This window comes from Cryptomeria japonica, chromosome 9 (assembly GCF_030272615.1).
Source record: "Cryptomeria japonica chromosome 9, Sugi_1.0, whole genome shotgun sequence".
Taxonomy (NCBI): domain Eukaryota; kingdom Viridiplantae; phylum Streptophyta; class Pinopsida; order Cupressales; family Cupressaceae; genus Cryptomeria; species Cryptomeria japonica.
The window spans coordinates 331,531,486-331,549,042 of record NC_081413.1 but is presented as its reverse complement, the minus strand read 5'-3'; the positions used below and the strand labels follow the sequence as shown (position 1 = coordinate 331,549,042).

At 34.6% G+C, this 17,557-nt stretch overlaps 1 protein-coding gene across 2 annotated transcripts in view; it reads left to right on the top strand.

Annotated features, from left to right (window-relative positions):
- LOC131029732 (phosphatidylinositol 3,4,5-trisphosphate 3-phosphatase and protein-tyrosine-phosphatase PTEN2A) overlaps positions 1-11,416 on the top strand; it is an 87,773-nt gene extending 76,357 nt beyond the window's left edge. For both annotated transcript variants that reach the window (XM_057960360.2, XM_057960362.2), the window contains 4 exons: positions 3,977-4,023; positions 9,231-9,361; positions 9,779-9,848; positions 10,554-11,416. In XM_057960360.2, coding sequence (XP_057816343.2) covers positions 3,977-4,023; positions 9,231-9,361; positions 9,779-9,848; positions 10,554-11,198 — 893 coding nt within the window. In that variant the 3' untranslated portion in view covers positions 11,199-11,416. The remainder of the gene's footprint in view (positions 1-3,976; positions 4,024-9,230; positions 9,362-9,778; positions 9,849-10,553) is intronic.
- The last annotated feature ends 6,141 nt before the right edge of the window (positions 11,417-17,557 follow it).

Below are 17,557 nucleotides of genomic sequence, written 5' to 3'. Positions count from 1 at the left end.
AGGACAGAGCTTGGATGATGTTTCTGATGCTCCGTATTGGAAGTATCAAGTAGATAAGGCTACCAAACAGGTAAATAATATCCGGCAAAAGATGGATAAATTGGTTAACGACATCATTGAACACCGATTCAACACCATGCTTATACATGTCGAACATTACTGGAGGGTGTACACTGGAACCATAAAAGCATTAAGAGAGCATGAAAGGTTAAAAGCACGATTGCATGAGGTGATAAGCAGTGTTGATGTGATGACGCCAGAGGAGAAGGCTGAAGGGACTTCATATATAGAAGATCATGTTAAATTCGAAGATATGCTAAAGCGAGATCTTAAAGAATTGGATGATGGGAGCCCTATTGGAATGCCCTCGTTTTATAAAGGAGGAGTAATGTCCATGGAAGATTTGCGGAATGAGCTTGTAAACATCAAGGATCGGGCTCTGTCAAGGTTGGACCGAAGCAAAGACATGGCCCCTACCGTCAACCAGATGATCTTCGAATACCTTTCACAAGGAGAAGAATTGAAGAAATAGAGTGTTAAGATCAAGACTTTCAAAGAAGATGATTATATTCTTCATTTAGGAATTCTTAATCTCTTTTTACTTAAGTTTGTTAGGAATATTCAAATTAACAATTAGTATTTTGAAAAGACACGTCTTTTCATAAATGACTTTTGCTCTCATATATATGTGAGAGAGGTTTTTGTAATATAAAAATAAGAGAGACATAGGAACAAGATAGCAATGTATGACAGCCTGTAAGTTTTCTGTTATACAAATTTTGATGGAATACATGCTATGATCAGTTGTTTTCTTTGCGTATGTGTTGTGGATTATTTCATTTTGTTTTTGGCAATCGCTTGTGATATTATCTAAAGAGATAAGGTTGTTCATATTCTTTGAATGAAATTTATGTTGTATGTTATAAGGTTGAAATAAAAGTTCTGCTTGCGAATTATAATTGTTCTTCGCAGTGCTTACTTGAATGGTCCCTTAAAGGTAGGGTTAAATTCATTCAAGCAACTTATGATATAAGCATTCAATTGATCTCAAAAGAAATAATAACCGACAGGTCCATAAAGGGGTGGGTTAAAAAACTGTCTCACAAGTTCGCACAGTAAGTCCTGAAGAAAATATAATGACTCTGTAGCCCAAACAGTGAAGAAGGCACTGGTTATTTATAGATTACACTTATCACCATATTCATCATATGTTATTTTAAAGCAACCGGAGTAACTAGGTAGGAAACATAGATCGAATAGCTTCTACAACAACAATCTTGAACTCATCTGCTATATCTCCATCCTAGGAACTTATGCCATTCTGAGATAGGAGGAAACCAGATCAGGACACTTAATCTGCTATAAAAAGCACCGGTCATTAAAGACAACTGGTGAATAGGTATACCCGCCTAGGTCCTGCAGAGCCTGAAGTGAGAGAGTTAACAACCAAACAGGTTCACTCTATAAGTTGGCCAAGTCAATTGGAGGGTTTGATCATAGGAGTTGACATTTCCTTAGAACCTATCCAATCTGTTGATTTGAGACCCAACAGAAAGCAAGCTTAGTAAGGAAGAGATTGAGATTCCTAAGTGAGATAGAATAAGGCTTTGGAAAATAGCTCCATGTGACTATGATCAATCTTCCAAAGGCGTGTCCTAGTGTCCCTAACTCCATGTGTGAGGGATGAGTGTGTGCTTGGTGTTATAGGATTTGGTTATGAAATATAATTCCGAGATTCCTCTGTGAAAGGATGAAAGAGGTGCAGAGCAAAATTGATTTAATTCTTCTGATTACTGAAGCATCTCTTCTGCCCCAAGTCCCAAATCTAACTCATGAAGATAAATACCATTGTCACCAGTGATACCATTGTTTGTAACATCACGGAGATCCATACTGAAGGTCCCAATATCAGTGTTAAAATCACTATATAAGTCATGGAATGGGTCACCAGTGATACCATTGTTTGTAACATCACGGAGATCCATACTGAAGGTCCCAATATCAGTGTTAAAATCACTATATAAGTCATTGAATGGGTCAACAGTGATTTAGAAAAAAAGGGCAGTAATAATGGAAGTAAGATGTACTGAACTGAGGGTGGAGTTCTATGGACACTAAGCCACATGCTTTTATCATGCCTTTCATATTTTTTATCGATAAAATTTTACATTGGAGACTCATAATGTTAGCAAGTCAATTCAGATACTCAAGATTACAAACCAGGACCCCAATATGATACTGATAACATGGTGAGGGAGGTATTGAATGGTTTCTGAGGATGGGGAGCAAGATCAAATCTTTGCTGATATTTTTTTCAATTGATTGAAGAGAGGGATGAGATTATAGAGAAATTAGCTTGTGTTTCAAAGGCCAGAAGATTTTTGCTACAGACTCCTTGCAGTTCTAACAGGTATTATGAGAAAAGAATGGAGCTTGAATTTCTATAAATAATCATTAAAATATCAATGCAGTGGCTGAAAAAATGCTTGCTTGGTTGTCCAATAACTAGATTTCTCCTAGAAATTTTTGAAAGTGTGGCTGGAATAATACTGGGAGCATGATTGATTGAGTGTCAACATATAGAATCAGCCCAATATTTTCAGCAAAAGTTGGAGGTGAAAACTCTTAAGATATTTTTGTGAGAGTTATATCCATTGTGGGACTAGTGCAAGATTTTTGAAAATGGCAGACGTGTAAATTTATAAATGTTCTTTGAAGGAATTATCTTCAGACTTGAAAAATAATAAGTGGCCATCAGAATAGTCTGTATTGCCATTAGTAATATGTGGAACACTTTGTGGATATGGATCTTAATCCTCTTCTGGATGGATTTTCATGACACAGCCTAATTATTGCACAAGTGGTCAGACTTTAGATTAGATCTGTCCTAAGTGTGATCTTGATTTAACAAGAAATGTTTAAGACTTATTCTTTTTTAGTAATAGCTGTTTCTAACCTGAAAAAAAAAAATCTTAAGCTTATATACACCTCTAAAAAGTAACATTTAATAAAGTATAAATTGGATACTGTAATGAGGATCTGATCTTATAAGGTTATAACTTATTTCTCTATCTACCGATGGAAAAATATGAAAATTTCATTAAGTACCAAATTGGTTTGAACTTTGTAACTCATTATGTCTGATCTAAAAAAAACAATTGGAACGTGTCATAAAACATATATATCTCATTTTTGTTCAACAGGATTAGTAGCATGCATTGTAGCAATATTGTTTTGTTTAATTAGTAAATGGGGTGCTCAAATCTTTTGAGATTTCTATTTGTAAACATTTTATTGTATTTATCTTCAAACAACTGTGCAAGTAGAAGACTATATAACACTGTTGTATTCAGATAAATATACCAAAATGTGATCCTCTGAAATATGTTTTTGAACATTTGTTTCAAGCTAATGTTCACGGATCTTTCACATTTGCCACTTTTGAATGCAAACAATAGGAGATTAATCTTGGTTATAAATTCACATTGTCCCAACACTCAAAATTTTCCCTCTTTGTCAAGAGTTGGAAGCATAATACATTAGACTGTCTCGGAGAAGGAATAATTTAGATTTGGTATTTGAATTGTTAATTTTCAATAATAAGATAAGATGATGTTGAAACTTTTCTCCTTTCATCTCTATCTAACAAACATACTTTCCTGATCTACGGTCTAATGTCTGAGGAATTCTCCTAGAAAATTTGTTAAGATTTACTTTATAGTCTGTGACCACCTTTGCTTGTTTCTGGCCTTCAATTCCAATTTTGTCTCTTCATCCACGGTTCTCACTCCATTCCCTCTTGCTAGTTTTTTTTTGTATTAAACAAAATTCTGTGATCAGTATTTTTGCTTGTTTGAGGATGATATCTTTTTTTAATTGACCTAGCATGTGAATATTTTCTATTTGCTTCATTGCTTGCAAATTTGGAAACAGTGTTATTTGAAACATATTTTTTGACGTCATTCTTGATGAGCAGGTGTTCTTTTTTCAACAAAGAAGCATCCAAGAACGAAGGATATGATGGTAAGTTTATGAATGAGAACTACTAGATTGGATGGTCACAAGATAGAATAGTATGTTTATTTACTATTTTGGAGGTGGTATTCAATTTTGTGGAGTTCACATACACAATCTTCCAAATAGAATCAGCTGTCTGATGGATGCAAAAGAAAATTTATTTATGAATAAGCAATATCACATAAATTGTGACAAATCATTGTATTAGGTATTTTTCATTTATTTAAAAAATAGATGATGTGAGGTCTGAATGTTATGCTTTTGTGCATAGGTGAAAGAAAGCTCTCAAGTACCTTGTGTTTGATGCACCCAAATTAATTGATATTTAGCTTAGGGGTATTTCTCGTTTATTTTAAAAATAGATGATGTGAGGTCTGTGAGTGTTATGATTTCGTGCATAGGTAAAAGAAATTTCTCAATTATCTTGTGTTTGATTCACCCAAATTAATGAGTATTTAGCTTAGTGGTTTGAGGGATTCCTTGCTAAAAAAAGGATTGGAATAATGCTAATGAGTGTGATGGTTGGAAATGAACATCCACCAAAACCTTTTTAACCAACTTGATTTTCTTGATATGCTTGAATGCATCGTTCAATGCATGCACATAAGGGGTTTGATAGATTGCCCATAGGTGGACTGAACTGATGTTCTTGGTGTCCTACACACATATTGCATCAATAACCACCTGTGCAGGACCAACCTCAATGATATCTCTTTGGACCTGAAACTAAAAATCAACATCCTTGCATTATCTGGAGCAGTGAGTGGCCCTAAGGAAGTAAAGACCTTCCTCACATGTAACTATAATGTTTATGAATGGATTGTGTGTAATGTTTAGTGGCCATGCAATTGGATTTGTTGGTGCCAAACCTGTGGAATTTTTGTTTCTCCTCTGATTCCACTGCATATCTCAAATATTGGAACTACTGTGATCTGGCCTCTTGTGTAGAAACCCTCGAGGAAGTAGTGGATGGTATAATACCCCCTAGTGTTATCTAATCATTTTAGTCTCCTCAAGTGAAAGCTTGCCACAAGGATCAACTCATTTACTAGTGATATGTAAGAAGTGTGCATTAACCTTCATGAAGCCACTCCTCTAGTTGTCTGAGCAAATGTTACATTTTGAATGCCAACTTCTTCCTGAAGTAGTTGATTCAGATTATGAAACAAAAAATGCTGTTGGAGGTCCTAACGAAATTGTTGAATACTGTGTGAATTGCTCCATATGCAAATAGCAAAATTTGAAGACTGCACTAAAATCTGATTTCCATGTCCAAATTGAGTCAAAAAGAAATAAGGAAAAAAAATGTGTGAATCAACACACTTAGACACATGATAACAGAAGAAAGGAAAAACAGAAAGTGGGGCAATGGACAAACTTTTCTAAGTCAACGTCACCTTAATATATCTAGGAGTGAAGAAAAATACTGTGTTGAATGGCTCATATTTAACTCCACTAGGGATTAACAAAGATTAAGACCACAAGATGTGCCAATTGACACAAAAATGGAAAACCTAGGTAAAAGGAAAAGAACAAAGTGCCAATTGGAGCAGATATGGAGCACAAGAATAAGAATTAACATAAAGGTGATGGTTCGAAGGCAAATGCTTAAGTACTGGTAGATTAAGAGGTCATTAATAATTTAATGACGAAGAAAGTGAACAATGTAATCAATGTTTTAAAAAAACAACTTTTTTTGCTTGAGGAAATCAGTTTTGCATCTGAAGTTATCAAAAGTTGTTTTAGTCTAGTTAGCTATGATGCCTTAATGATTGGTTCCAGATCATGGAATGGTACATGAATGATAAATTTCTCACACTAGGGGTTAGTGCAAGGAGTCACAAAACTGTGAAACACTAAAGAACAATTCCAAACAACAGTAAAATCATGGTATCGTTCAGCATGAGAAAAATTAACAATGCAAGCTTCAAATTTAATTAAGAATGTGATATGGCAAGAACAATTTTACTCAAGGACAGGATGTCTGGTCTTTAAATAGATGTTGGGTTTGTATTTTGTAATAGTGTCAGTGGTTAAGCTGATAAAGTATTTGCTAATTTTTCTATTTGATTTGTAATAGATCGAGAAGGACTCCTCCCTAGGCAAGAGGGAGTGTTAATGTTATTATAGCTATGGTCGGATTCCTTCAGGCCGACATAGCCAATATAAATGTCTAATTGGCCTAATCGGCCTTAGACATTTATAGATTCAATTTCTATATTATGCCGACTTTGCATTTGTAAACTAAATAAAATGTTTTGAAATATAAACTCGCCACCCTTGGTTAAAAAGACGTGTTGAGTATAATGTAACCGATCACTAATGAAGAGACGTGTTGGTTAATAAGAAGCCGACCCTTGAATGGACGTGTTGGTTAATAAGAAGCCGACCCTTGAATGGATTTGTTGGTTGGATGCTCACATATGGGTATATATATAGTCTAACTCCCTCCCTCCAAGATCATCGAATGAATATACAAGAAGCAGATCAATAATCATCTACAGCATTCCGTGTTTACCTTCAGCAGTTCAATAATCATCTACAGAAGACCAAATATCATTCATAGCAGTTTGGACGTCACATTCAGCAGTTCGTGAATTATCTTAGAAGGATAGACACATACAGTAGATTGTAATTCATCTAGTGAGAATTGCATCATTCATCTAGCTTCAAGGAGTGAAGCGAATTTTGTAAAGACATCTTGATATCTTGTTTAATATATTTCAAGATATTTGTTGCTGGGTTTTTCACCTTCAAGTTGGAAGGTTTCCCAGGGTATATACTGTGCAATTTTGTTTGAATTATCTTCTATCTAATCTGATCATAAAACTTAACATGGTATCAGAGCCACGGTGAAGTAGATCATAATCAGATTTCCCTATAACAGCGAAGTTCTCTTTCATCTCTCATCTTCAAGAAGGAACATCAAAGCCTCGAAAATGGTGAACAGTCTTAAAGTCGAGGATAGACTTGAAGGTGCATCAAACTTCACTTCATGGAAATTTAGAGTGCTTATTGCACTTGAAGAAAATGATCTTCTTTAGTTTGTGGAGGAAAAAGGATCTATCTGAGCCAGAAGATCAAGAGGAGAAACTTCAATTCGAGAAGAATGCCATAAAAGTGAAAAGATATTGATTGACTCTGTGAGGGATCACTTAGTGCTTCTCATTTCCAAGATGACAACTGCAAGAGACATGTTCAAGACCTTGGAAGGCTTTTATGAGATCAACAACACAAGAAGGGCTCTTGCATTGAGGCAACAACTTCATCAAGTCAAGATGGCGAAAGGAGCAAGTTGAGAATTGGTAATTCATCATGGGAGGTGAATTTGTACCTAAAAAAGCCAGAGGCCCTTCATGTGTAGAGACTTTGGAGCTCTTCTCACACAGATAAGATAGAATACAGTGGTGGAATGTTGATATGAAAAAATTACCAGAGGGTTGCGATATGTTAAAGTGCTAAAACCTGCATTATTGCTATTTCTGTTAGAATATGTGTGAGCAAGCCCTTAACCTCAGGTGGGGAGCCCCACTATGGTTTGGTTGCAACTTTTATATGTATGTGGATCATTAGACCCCACTGTTTCCCTACAAAGGAATTTTATATTGTAATATTATATGTTCAAAAACATAGGCAGTGGGTAGTCCAAACCTCATAACCATCATGGCAAAAATAAGAGTTGGCATCGTAAATGCTGTAGCCAAATTCATCCACACCCACGATGCATGACTTCAAGGAAAAACATTAGAGGTCTTTTAAATATGAGAGAACTGATAGAAGCCCCAGGACAATTTTAAATTTTGACAGTTGGGGTTAAATGGTCGATAACCCATGTGCACTATTAATCTGCTCAGCTTCAAATAAAAAGGAGGCCATAGGTTTCTGTGATAGATTACAGCAACTTCGTGTGGTAGCATTTGTAGTGGAAAGCAGCAAGGGGTGGCCTTGCTTCGCAGGATCATGTATTGGAAATTGAATTATTAAATAGAATCACTTTGTTTGCACAGTTGGATCAAGTGAATTTACAATTGGATAAGCTTGCAGCTAAAGATGCCCCCTACTATGGTTATATCTGGGTGTGAAATAAACATACAGTACTGGCAGAGCTTAGTATGCAATAGAGCTTAACTGACGGGCTGCACAAACTGAGAAACATCAAGTTCTGGCTGAGCAAACTTAGATCTTGTAGCAGAATTATAAACATTGGCTGCCTTGGGCTGAATTGCTATAGAAGAAACATGAAGGTAGAAGGGTGAAGACCGTTCAACATAGAGGGTCCATTGCTTTCTGAATTGATAAAAGATCATATTATATTAAAAATTTAAATATAATTTCATTGTAGACTTTGAAGATGAATGGCTAGTAAATTAGTTATATGCTGAATAGGAAGAGTTATGATGAAGCAATAGATATGATATGATGACAGTGATGACCCTAATTTATTATACGTTTGCAAAATTTTGGTCTTATATGTCATTTCTGTGCAACTTTTTAGCTGTTTGTTGCTGTAATTGTGTTTATTCTATATTTCTCCTGTATTGTGTATGCTGAATATATCAGTTAGACCTGAAGAATGTTATTCCAAACTAAATTATAGGGAAGATTGGTGGGCGAGGGCACACATCAAGATGCAAATAGAGACGCATATGTGGAGAGCAAATGAGATCTAAAAGCGGGAGGAGGATCATTGGGTATAAATAGCAGATAATCTGACAAACACACAATAGATTAGAACATATGGACTACTATTTTAACCTTTAACAGGCACAATCAATTAAAGTGTAAGCTTCACCATTATAAACATTAGGCACTGAGATAGCAAATCATTTGTTAGCGGATAATCTGATTATGCTCTCTTGCTTGGGAAAATTAACTAATAGCCCCATTTCTAACAAGATGCCTATGCTAGCAATGACTAGAATTTCTGATCTCTTAGTATGATCCAAAGATATTGAGCAAAAAGAATTAGAAGATTAACAAATCTATGATCTCCACATTAACTAAGTTTGCAACACAACGAAGTATGCAATGGCAGTGCATTGCTGTTGTTGCTTTCTTAATTATCTATGGCTTTTAGGCCTTGTTTGACATATATAAGAATGGTTTATTCAGTTGGACATTTGTTTGAATTTGGTATGCAGTGAGAAGCTAAATGAATCTTTTCCAGTGGCAATATCTATCTTTAAAATTTCCACATTTACCGTTTTCTGCAGCCAGATGATTTTTGGTTTAGTGCGCCACGGAAAGGAGTCATGGTGTTTGCTTTGCCTGGAGAAAGGGGTCTTGCAGAGTTGAGCGGTGACTTCAAGGTCTATTTTCATGATCGACATGGAGATTTTTACTGGTTGGTTACTGGTATTTGATAATTATATTTTGTTTGAATTACTTTTTGGGGATCTTTATGTAGAATCATAAATTTTCCTCCGAAGTAGTTAAGTTCCTCTTAAGTAAATTGTGTAAATATTCCTCACATACCCAATCTTCTGTTGAGTGGGGAAAGTCTGTGAGTAAATGCATCAAGAATTCAATCTTATTTGTTACCACTTACCAGTTGAACACTAACGCTATAGCAAATTGTATGGGTGTGTTAGTAACGACTTAGGTTGTTTTTATCGTCTGATCCTTTTAACCAGCTCACTTCATAATGAATTAGAAGGATAGTTTGGTTCTGTATATATTTGTAAGCGATTAAGTTCTATGTATATATATTATTTTTACGTGAAATTAGTTCTGACTAATCTTCATCTTAATAATATCTCAGTTGGTTGAACACAACAATGATGGAAAACAGGCAGATTCTGAACCCATCTGATCTTGATGGTTTTGACAAGGTAAAATAATTTTTGGTTTAATGGCAATTTTGAATTCTACAACAATGTTTGTTACTTAATTCCCCATGCTGGGTATCTTTGCTGTTTTCTCTGAAATTACATCATCAGGAAATTTTTTAAATTAAAAGTTCCTGATTTTATTTTTCTTTATGTCCAGTTTGCTTGATCAAGGCATTAAGATGTGGCTTATAGATTCACTATAATTATTTCATAATTGACAAGAATTTTCTCCGGGAAAGGCTGCTAAATATTAGTAGAAAGAAATTGAAAATATAGCAATGGCCCATATTTTCAATATCAAAGTAAAGTAATGTTAAGCTATTGGTTTTGATCCATCATAATTATATAATACCCTTATCACCTGCCTTGTTTATGAGCATTCTGAATATAAAAACCAATGTGCAATCCAATCTTTTATCTGAAGGTCTGTTATTTTCAATTAAAAATGTTAATCATCCATAAGTTAACATTTCTCTGGGAGTGTTTTCTCTTTTGACATTATCAGAAATTATGCCAAAAAGCATATGTGAATTCTAGAATTGAATCACTGGCTGGAACATGCCTATTTACTTGTTGATTTGAACAATTGTCACCATGTAGCATTTGCCGTTTTCTTTCACTGATGATTTTTTATATGGGTATAGGTTTCACATTTTGGCTGTTTAGAAGTGTAACTAATTTCTTTTTTCCTGACACTCTTTACAGAGGAAACTGCCTTGTCCAGGTTTTCAGATTGAGGTTGTGGTGATGGATTATTATGCTACAATGCCGTCCCAATCCAAAGGTGGCACAGCTACTGATAGCATTGGTCCGGCCATGTCAGAAAGCAGACCTGTGCAGACAGGAGAAAGCTGTAACGAAGGCAATGAATGTATCACTTCAAAAAAAGAACATGCAGGCCATGAGAAGGATGACATATTTTCAGACAGTGAAACTGAAGAAAATGGATATTTGAAAACGAGAGGGGCAAACTTTGCTATGGGTGAAGAGCTTCACGATGATGCTCATGAAAACTCTAAAGCAGCAGCAACAGAGAAGAATAGTGTAGTGAGTATCACGCACAGTATGGAAGCAGCTTGCAGTGTATCTGGAAAAAGTGAAATAAGCAAAGATGAAAATAGTGCAAATAAAGAGAACAGTGCAAGTAAAGATGATTTGAATCATAAAGATGCTCAAGTTGATTCAAAAAGAGGTAGCAATCAGATTAATAACTTTGGCAGTTCCGAGCCGCCATTGTATGCACAGGAGGTTGGGAAGTCGGGAACAGTAAGTGCAAGTGATTTTAAAGCTATTGCTGCAGATGCATCTGTATTTACATTTGGTGATGAAGAGGACTATGAAAGCGACTGACTAGAAAATGCATAAAACAGATTCTGGTGAAAATGATTGTTTGTGTTATGTAAATTTATGACTTTGTGCCGCATAAGTCACGTTGTGTATTTCAAGGACTTTGAATTCTTGAAACATGATGCTTTTTACTTCCCTTGGTTTCTATTTCTTGATTATAAAATATTATTGATTGGTTATTTAGCCATGAATAAAATGTAGGTACTGCAACCTTTTGATTATTCTTACAAAGATCGAATCCTGTGCTTTGAGATGGTCTAACATGGTTTAGCCCTGAAATGCTGTGGTATTAGGTTCTTGGGGTACCGAGGCTGTACCCAAATTGGGTCCTCCCAGGGCAGTCCCCAAGCTTCTGGGTCTGGTATGGCTATGTCCGTGATGTTGCCCAACTGGACCCAGAGGCTCCAAGATGTTTCTTGGATGAACCTGGCTACACCCATGGCCAAAAAGTGAAGGGACTTGCTTTTTAAATGAAAGAAAAAAAGTGAACACTACCCTGACCTTATCTAACCCTTCCAACTAAAAAAACCTATATGATTTATTTCTTAACTTTTTGGATTTGAATTATCAATTATGGGCTGTGTGATCTCTTATATATGTAGTATGGCTTACATCTAAATGTTTTTGGACTCTGTAATATGATGGCTATTACATGTTTTGGATTTCTCTTAAAATGTGCAATTTTTAACATTAAGATTTAATAGTTCATGTTTAATGATATCATCGTTTAGCATCCAAATTTAGTTGATTGTGTTTAGGGTTTAGTGCTAAGCTTCATTGTTTAGGGTTCTCATTGTATAGGCCTAGGGTTAAGGGTCTAGAGTTCAAGGTTTGGTATGAAGTTGCATATTTGTGGCTTAGCTTTCAATGCTCCAAAATTTAATTGTCAATGATGAGCAAGGTTTATTGTTTAGGGTTCAAGGGCCAATGCGTAGGGTTCAAATATTTAGAGTTTAGGATTTAGAGTAAAACTTTATGGTATAGGTTTTGATTTTCAAGTTTAGGGTTTAGTGTTAATCATTTAGTATTTAGGCTTCAAGGTTCAGATTTAGGGCTCATGGTTTAGGTTTCAAAGTCAAGATTTAGGATTGAACAAGCAGGACTTTGATCGTAGGGCTTAGGGCTCTTTTTTCATGGTTTAGTGTTAAGGGCCCAAGGTTCAACTTTTATTATTCACCATTTAAGGTTGCAAGGATCAAGGTTTAGGTTTTATTGCCTAAGGTTCAAGATTTAGATTTTTAGGTCGTTGATTTAGTTGTTTTTGTTCAAGGTTAGACTCTAAGAATCATTTTTTAGGATTGATGGTAAGGCCTAGGATTTGACATTTAGGTTTAAGGTTTTGGGTTCTTGCTTCAAGGTTTAGCATCCATTGTTTAATATGTAGGGTTTATGGTTTACAATAATGGCTTAGGGTTTGTGCATTGTTGCTTAGGCCTTAAGAATTAATGATATGTACTTAGAACTTACAATTTAGGGCTCAAAATTTAAAGGTTTAGGGTTTAAGGTCTAAGGTTTAACACTTAGCATTCATTATTTATGGTTTCTCAACATTTAGTGTTTACATTCAAGGTCTATCTTGTAACTTTGTGTTCAATATTCAATGGCTAGCATTGAGATTTATCAGTATATGGTTAGTGGTCATCACTAAGTATTTAGGTTCAATTGTTTGTGATATGTTTTAGTGTTAAGGTTAATTGTTTATAGTTTAATGGTCGAGTGTTTAGGTTGAGGGTTTAGGATGAATGCTCAATTTTAAATGTTATGGGTTTTGTATTCTTGCTCCAAGGTTCAACAATAACCATTGTGTTTAGGATTTGGGGTTGACGTAGTCATGGTTAAGAGGGTCCGAAATGGACTATCCGACATTGAAGCCAAAACATACACAAAAACATAACAAAAATTGAATGCGGTTCATGATAGCTACTTTTATTCATGAAATCAAAATGATTACATGCTTGTAGGCCCTCACGTACTCCTTACATTTGGCCCATTGGCACCACATGCAATCACATTGATCGCCATGCGCTTATTACAATGAAATTACTTAACAAAAGTCTTTTGGATCTATTTTTCCTTAACTATTGTATCATAATTACTCCTTGGCTACTGCTTTTGCCATCCTACACCTCTAGATGTGTCTAAATATCAGATCCCATCAGTGGGAGTGATCTGTGTTGGCCTCCCTGGTCCGAAAACTGGTTAAATGTGTGCATAGGCCTTGGATGCTTGAAGAGGGTCCAAATACTGATGTGGACAGGTGTAGGCCTATCCAGATGGTCCTCAGACACATCCATCGCGCGACATACTCCATTAGCTCTGCAAGGCAAGGAAAGAGTCCACGTGCTTTTGGCGTTAGGTCCGGTATGAGTTCTTTCGGGACACTCTTGCGTCAAGGGTTTAATATATACAACCCATGGTTCGAGGTTAAATGATCTAGGCATTGATCTTAGGGCTCACATTTCAATAATCAAGGCAAACTATTTAACATTTACCATTCATTATATAACCTTTAACATTCAATATGTTTTGTCCAATGTTTGATGTTTAAGATCAAAGCTAATTAGTTGACGTTTCAAGTTCAAAGTTCACTTGGTTCTAATGTTTGAATTCAAGTTTTAGGGTTTAATGTTCACATTCAACATTCAACTTTTAACTTTGAAGGTTTAAAATTCAACATTAAGGATTGAGATGTATTGGTTCATGTATAATGTTCATCATTTAGCATTAAAATGCAATATCATGTGTATAGGGTTCAGTGGTAAGGTTCATTGCTTAGGGTTCAAAGTTCACATCAAGGTTTAGCAATCAATGTTAAGGGTTGAACATTAGTGTTTAACTTTAATATTTAATTGTTAATTACTCGTTTTTAATGTTTAGATAAAATTATCTTTGTAGAGGGTTCAATAGTGATTCATTGCATAGAGTTCAACATTTAGGTCTAGATTTCAAGTTTTAGCTTTAGCTTTAGGGGTTGCACATTTCATGTTTAGCATTGAGATACATGTGTTAAGCACTTCATTAGTATTTAGATTCAATAATTTGTGTACATTGCTCAATGCTTAGGTTCATTGTTGGGGGTTGAAGGATCAAGGCCTTAGGTTCAATATTTAGAATTTAGGATTTAATATTAGCATTTGAGTTTTGAAGTTCATATTCATTGTTTAAATTTCAAGCTTAAGGGACCATTATTCAATGTTTAATATTGAAATTTTGTGGTATATATTCATTTAGTTGTTTATCTATATTGTTCAATGCAAAGGTTCATTGCTCAAAGTTCAAGGGTTAAAGTCTTAGATTTAACACTTAGGGTTTAGGGTTTAGTGTTCAAGATAAATGGTTTGGGCTTTAAGGTTCACATTCAAGCTTTATCTTTCAATGTTAAGAATCAAACAATGAACATTTAGCTTGTGTTTAATGCTCATCATTGATCATTTAGATTCACTTGTCTATGAACATCCTTCACCTCTAAGGTTCCTTGTTCAATTGTTAGGATTTAATATATATGTTTGAGTGTTTAATAATTGTGGTATAAGGTTTAAAGGTTTACCTTTGAGGTTTAACTTTCAATGTTTTTGATATTGATAAAAATAGGTTTTGAAAGGGATTCAACCCTCGTACAAGGTATGTCCACATGCAAATGGGATGCGTACCATGAGTTATGAGACAAACAAAACAACACAACAGAACAAGACACAAAGAGAAACTACATTTCAATAGGGATCTTAGGGATCCAACCTAGGTAATGCCATACCCTATTCAATCTCACACTCTTTACTCTATTACGAGATTGGGGATAGATTTGGGAAGACCTTTTTTCCAACTTTGTAAAATAGTCTAGAAAATTGCATCAACGAAGTGAACAAGACTAGAAATGGTGGTGAAGGTTATTCTTCCATAGAGGTCCCAACATTTTGCAAAATACAAAAAAAGTAAAGTCAAACTAAAGTAGGTTAAAGGATCATGTTTTTAGTAAGTCAAAATATAGTTGAAGCTAATGACATAGCTGGTTGAGTAACTAGAGTAGAAGGTTATTATGACTCACTAATATAAGTCATTTGAACATTAACAACGAGACTCAATAGAGCAACACCAATCATAAGACAACCAATATCTTGAGAAGAATCGTCATCCTAAGAAGGACCATCAATCTAAGAGTTAGAGGCATTAATGGTCAAGTGATCTTTGTCGGTATTCTTCCACCATGTCATAATGCCCTTGCACTTGGAATGTGGACAATCAACAACAAGGTGGACAATGATAATACAAAATCAAGATTTAAAGTGGAGACCTTAAAAACGAGTTCTTGTGTCCAAGGCTTGTCCCTTACTGGTATCAAAACATCTTTGTGAAGAGGTTTGGAGATATCAATTACCATTGGGATTCAAGAAAATATAGAGCGACCCATGTAGGAAGTGGTAAGATCAATCTTCAATAAATGACTAATAGAGTAACCAGTGGCCCCATAGCAAAAATCTTCTTGGAATCAAAGTGGAAAATTCATAATGTGAACTCACACATTTAACATTGATGAAGTAGTCCAAGGCTTCTTTGAGAGAGAGTGCTCTTCCCATATACACAACCCATCATCAAACACCACATCCCTATCCTTTGAATAGTCAAGTAATATAAAGAAGAATTCTCTTGCACAAGGGAAGAGCTTGATGCTGCCCTTAATGTTAAGCTTCAAGAGTTAATACCCATTTGTGTAAATTAGGCAGGGTAGGCTAATGATTATTAAATTTGGAAACGAATTTGTCAATGTTAGGATTCCAAGAATCCAATACCCATTTGTGTAAATTAGGTAGAGCAGGCAAAAGATTGTCAACTTTGAATGCTAAAGGGTTCAACATTTAATGTTTAGATTTTAGATTCATTGTTTCAATGATTTGTATACAAGGTTTAGTGCTAATGTTAATTTTCAGGCTTCAATAGTCAATGCTTGAGCTAAACATTTAAGGTCTACGATTTTGAGTTTAGGATTCAAGGTTTTAGGTTTATGGTTCACATTTGAGGTTCGACTTTCAATATTTTGATTAACATTCAATGTTTAGCATTGATATTCAATTGCTTATGTTTAGTGCTTAGTGTTTAGCTTTTATATTCTTTTTTAATAATAATCTTCAATGCTAAGGTTTATCATTCAATGTTTAGTGATCAAGACCTAGGATTCAACATTTAGTAATTAGGGTTTAGAGTATGAGGTTTAAGGTTAGGTTAACATTAAAAGGTTAACTTTAGGCATTCAATATTTAGTATTTAGCTTTAATGGTTACTATTCTATGTTATCATTTAGATTTAATTGTTTATCATTCATCGTTGAATATTTAGGGTTAACTATAGCAATTTAAGGCTTGAGGTTTAGGATTCACAACCTAGTCTCATTATTTAATGATTAGAACTTTGGTCGTATGGTCCAAGGCTTAATTTTTAAGATAAAATTCTCACCATTTACCATCTAGAATTTAAGGTTTAGCGTTCAACATAGAGCGTCTAATACTTCCCATTCATCATTCAACATTCATCATTCAATGTTCAATGTTAATGGTTTTGGGGTTCACCTTTGATGTTCAACTTTCAATTTGAAGTGTTTAATTTTCAATGTTTAGCATTGAGATTTATTGGTCTATGTTTAGTAATCATCATTTAGTGTTCAAATTAGTTGTCTACGTAGAGGGTTAAATAGTAAGGTTCATTGTTTAGGGTTAAAGTGTCACTTGCGAAGGTTTAACATTTAGGTTTAGGATTTAGATTAACATTTTTAAGATTACATTGCACATCCAAGGTTTAGGTAACAATGTCATATGTTCAACCTTCAATGTTTAGCAATAGTAATTAGTGCTTGTTGTTTAGCATTTAAATTCACTTGTCTATGTTTGAGTTCCAATGTTAAGTTTTTTTTTTTGGAAAAAAAGGGCTAAAGGTTTAATGTCTATGGTTTAAAAGTTATGGTTTATGGTTCAAATTTTGAGGTTTTGATGGGCTAAAAACATGTCTAAAATTTGATAACCTTGAAGCCTTGTATGCTTATGCTTATACATTTAATCCTCACCCTAGTCCCTCATTTTCACCATTAATAGTTTATATAAAATGAAGTCATTGAATATGTTTTAAGAGAAATAACATATGCATTAGATAATATTATGAAAGAGTACAAATCTATTTAGTTGAATGGTTGAAACAATCAAATAGATCGCTTACTATATAAGATGTTATGTGGACTTTGGTGAAAACATTACTACCTTATTTGGTTTTTTTTTTTTTGTGTTAGAGTCATGTTTGCTATCAACATGTTTTTTATTGTTATAATTACAAGCCAAAAAAAAATTAGTTTGTTAAAATAATATTGTGGCCATAAGACCTAA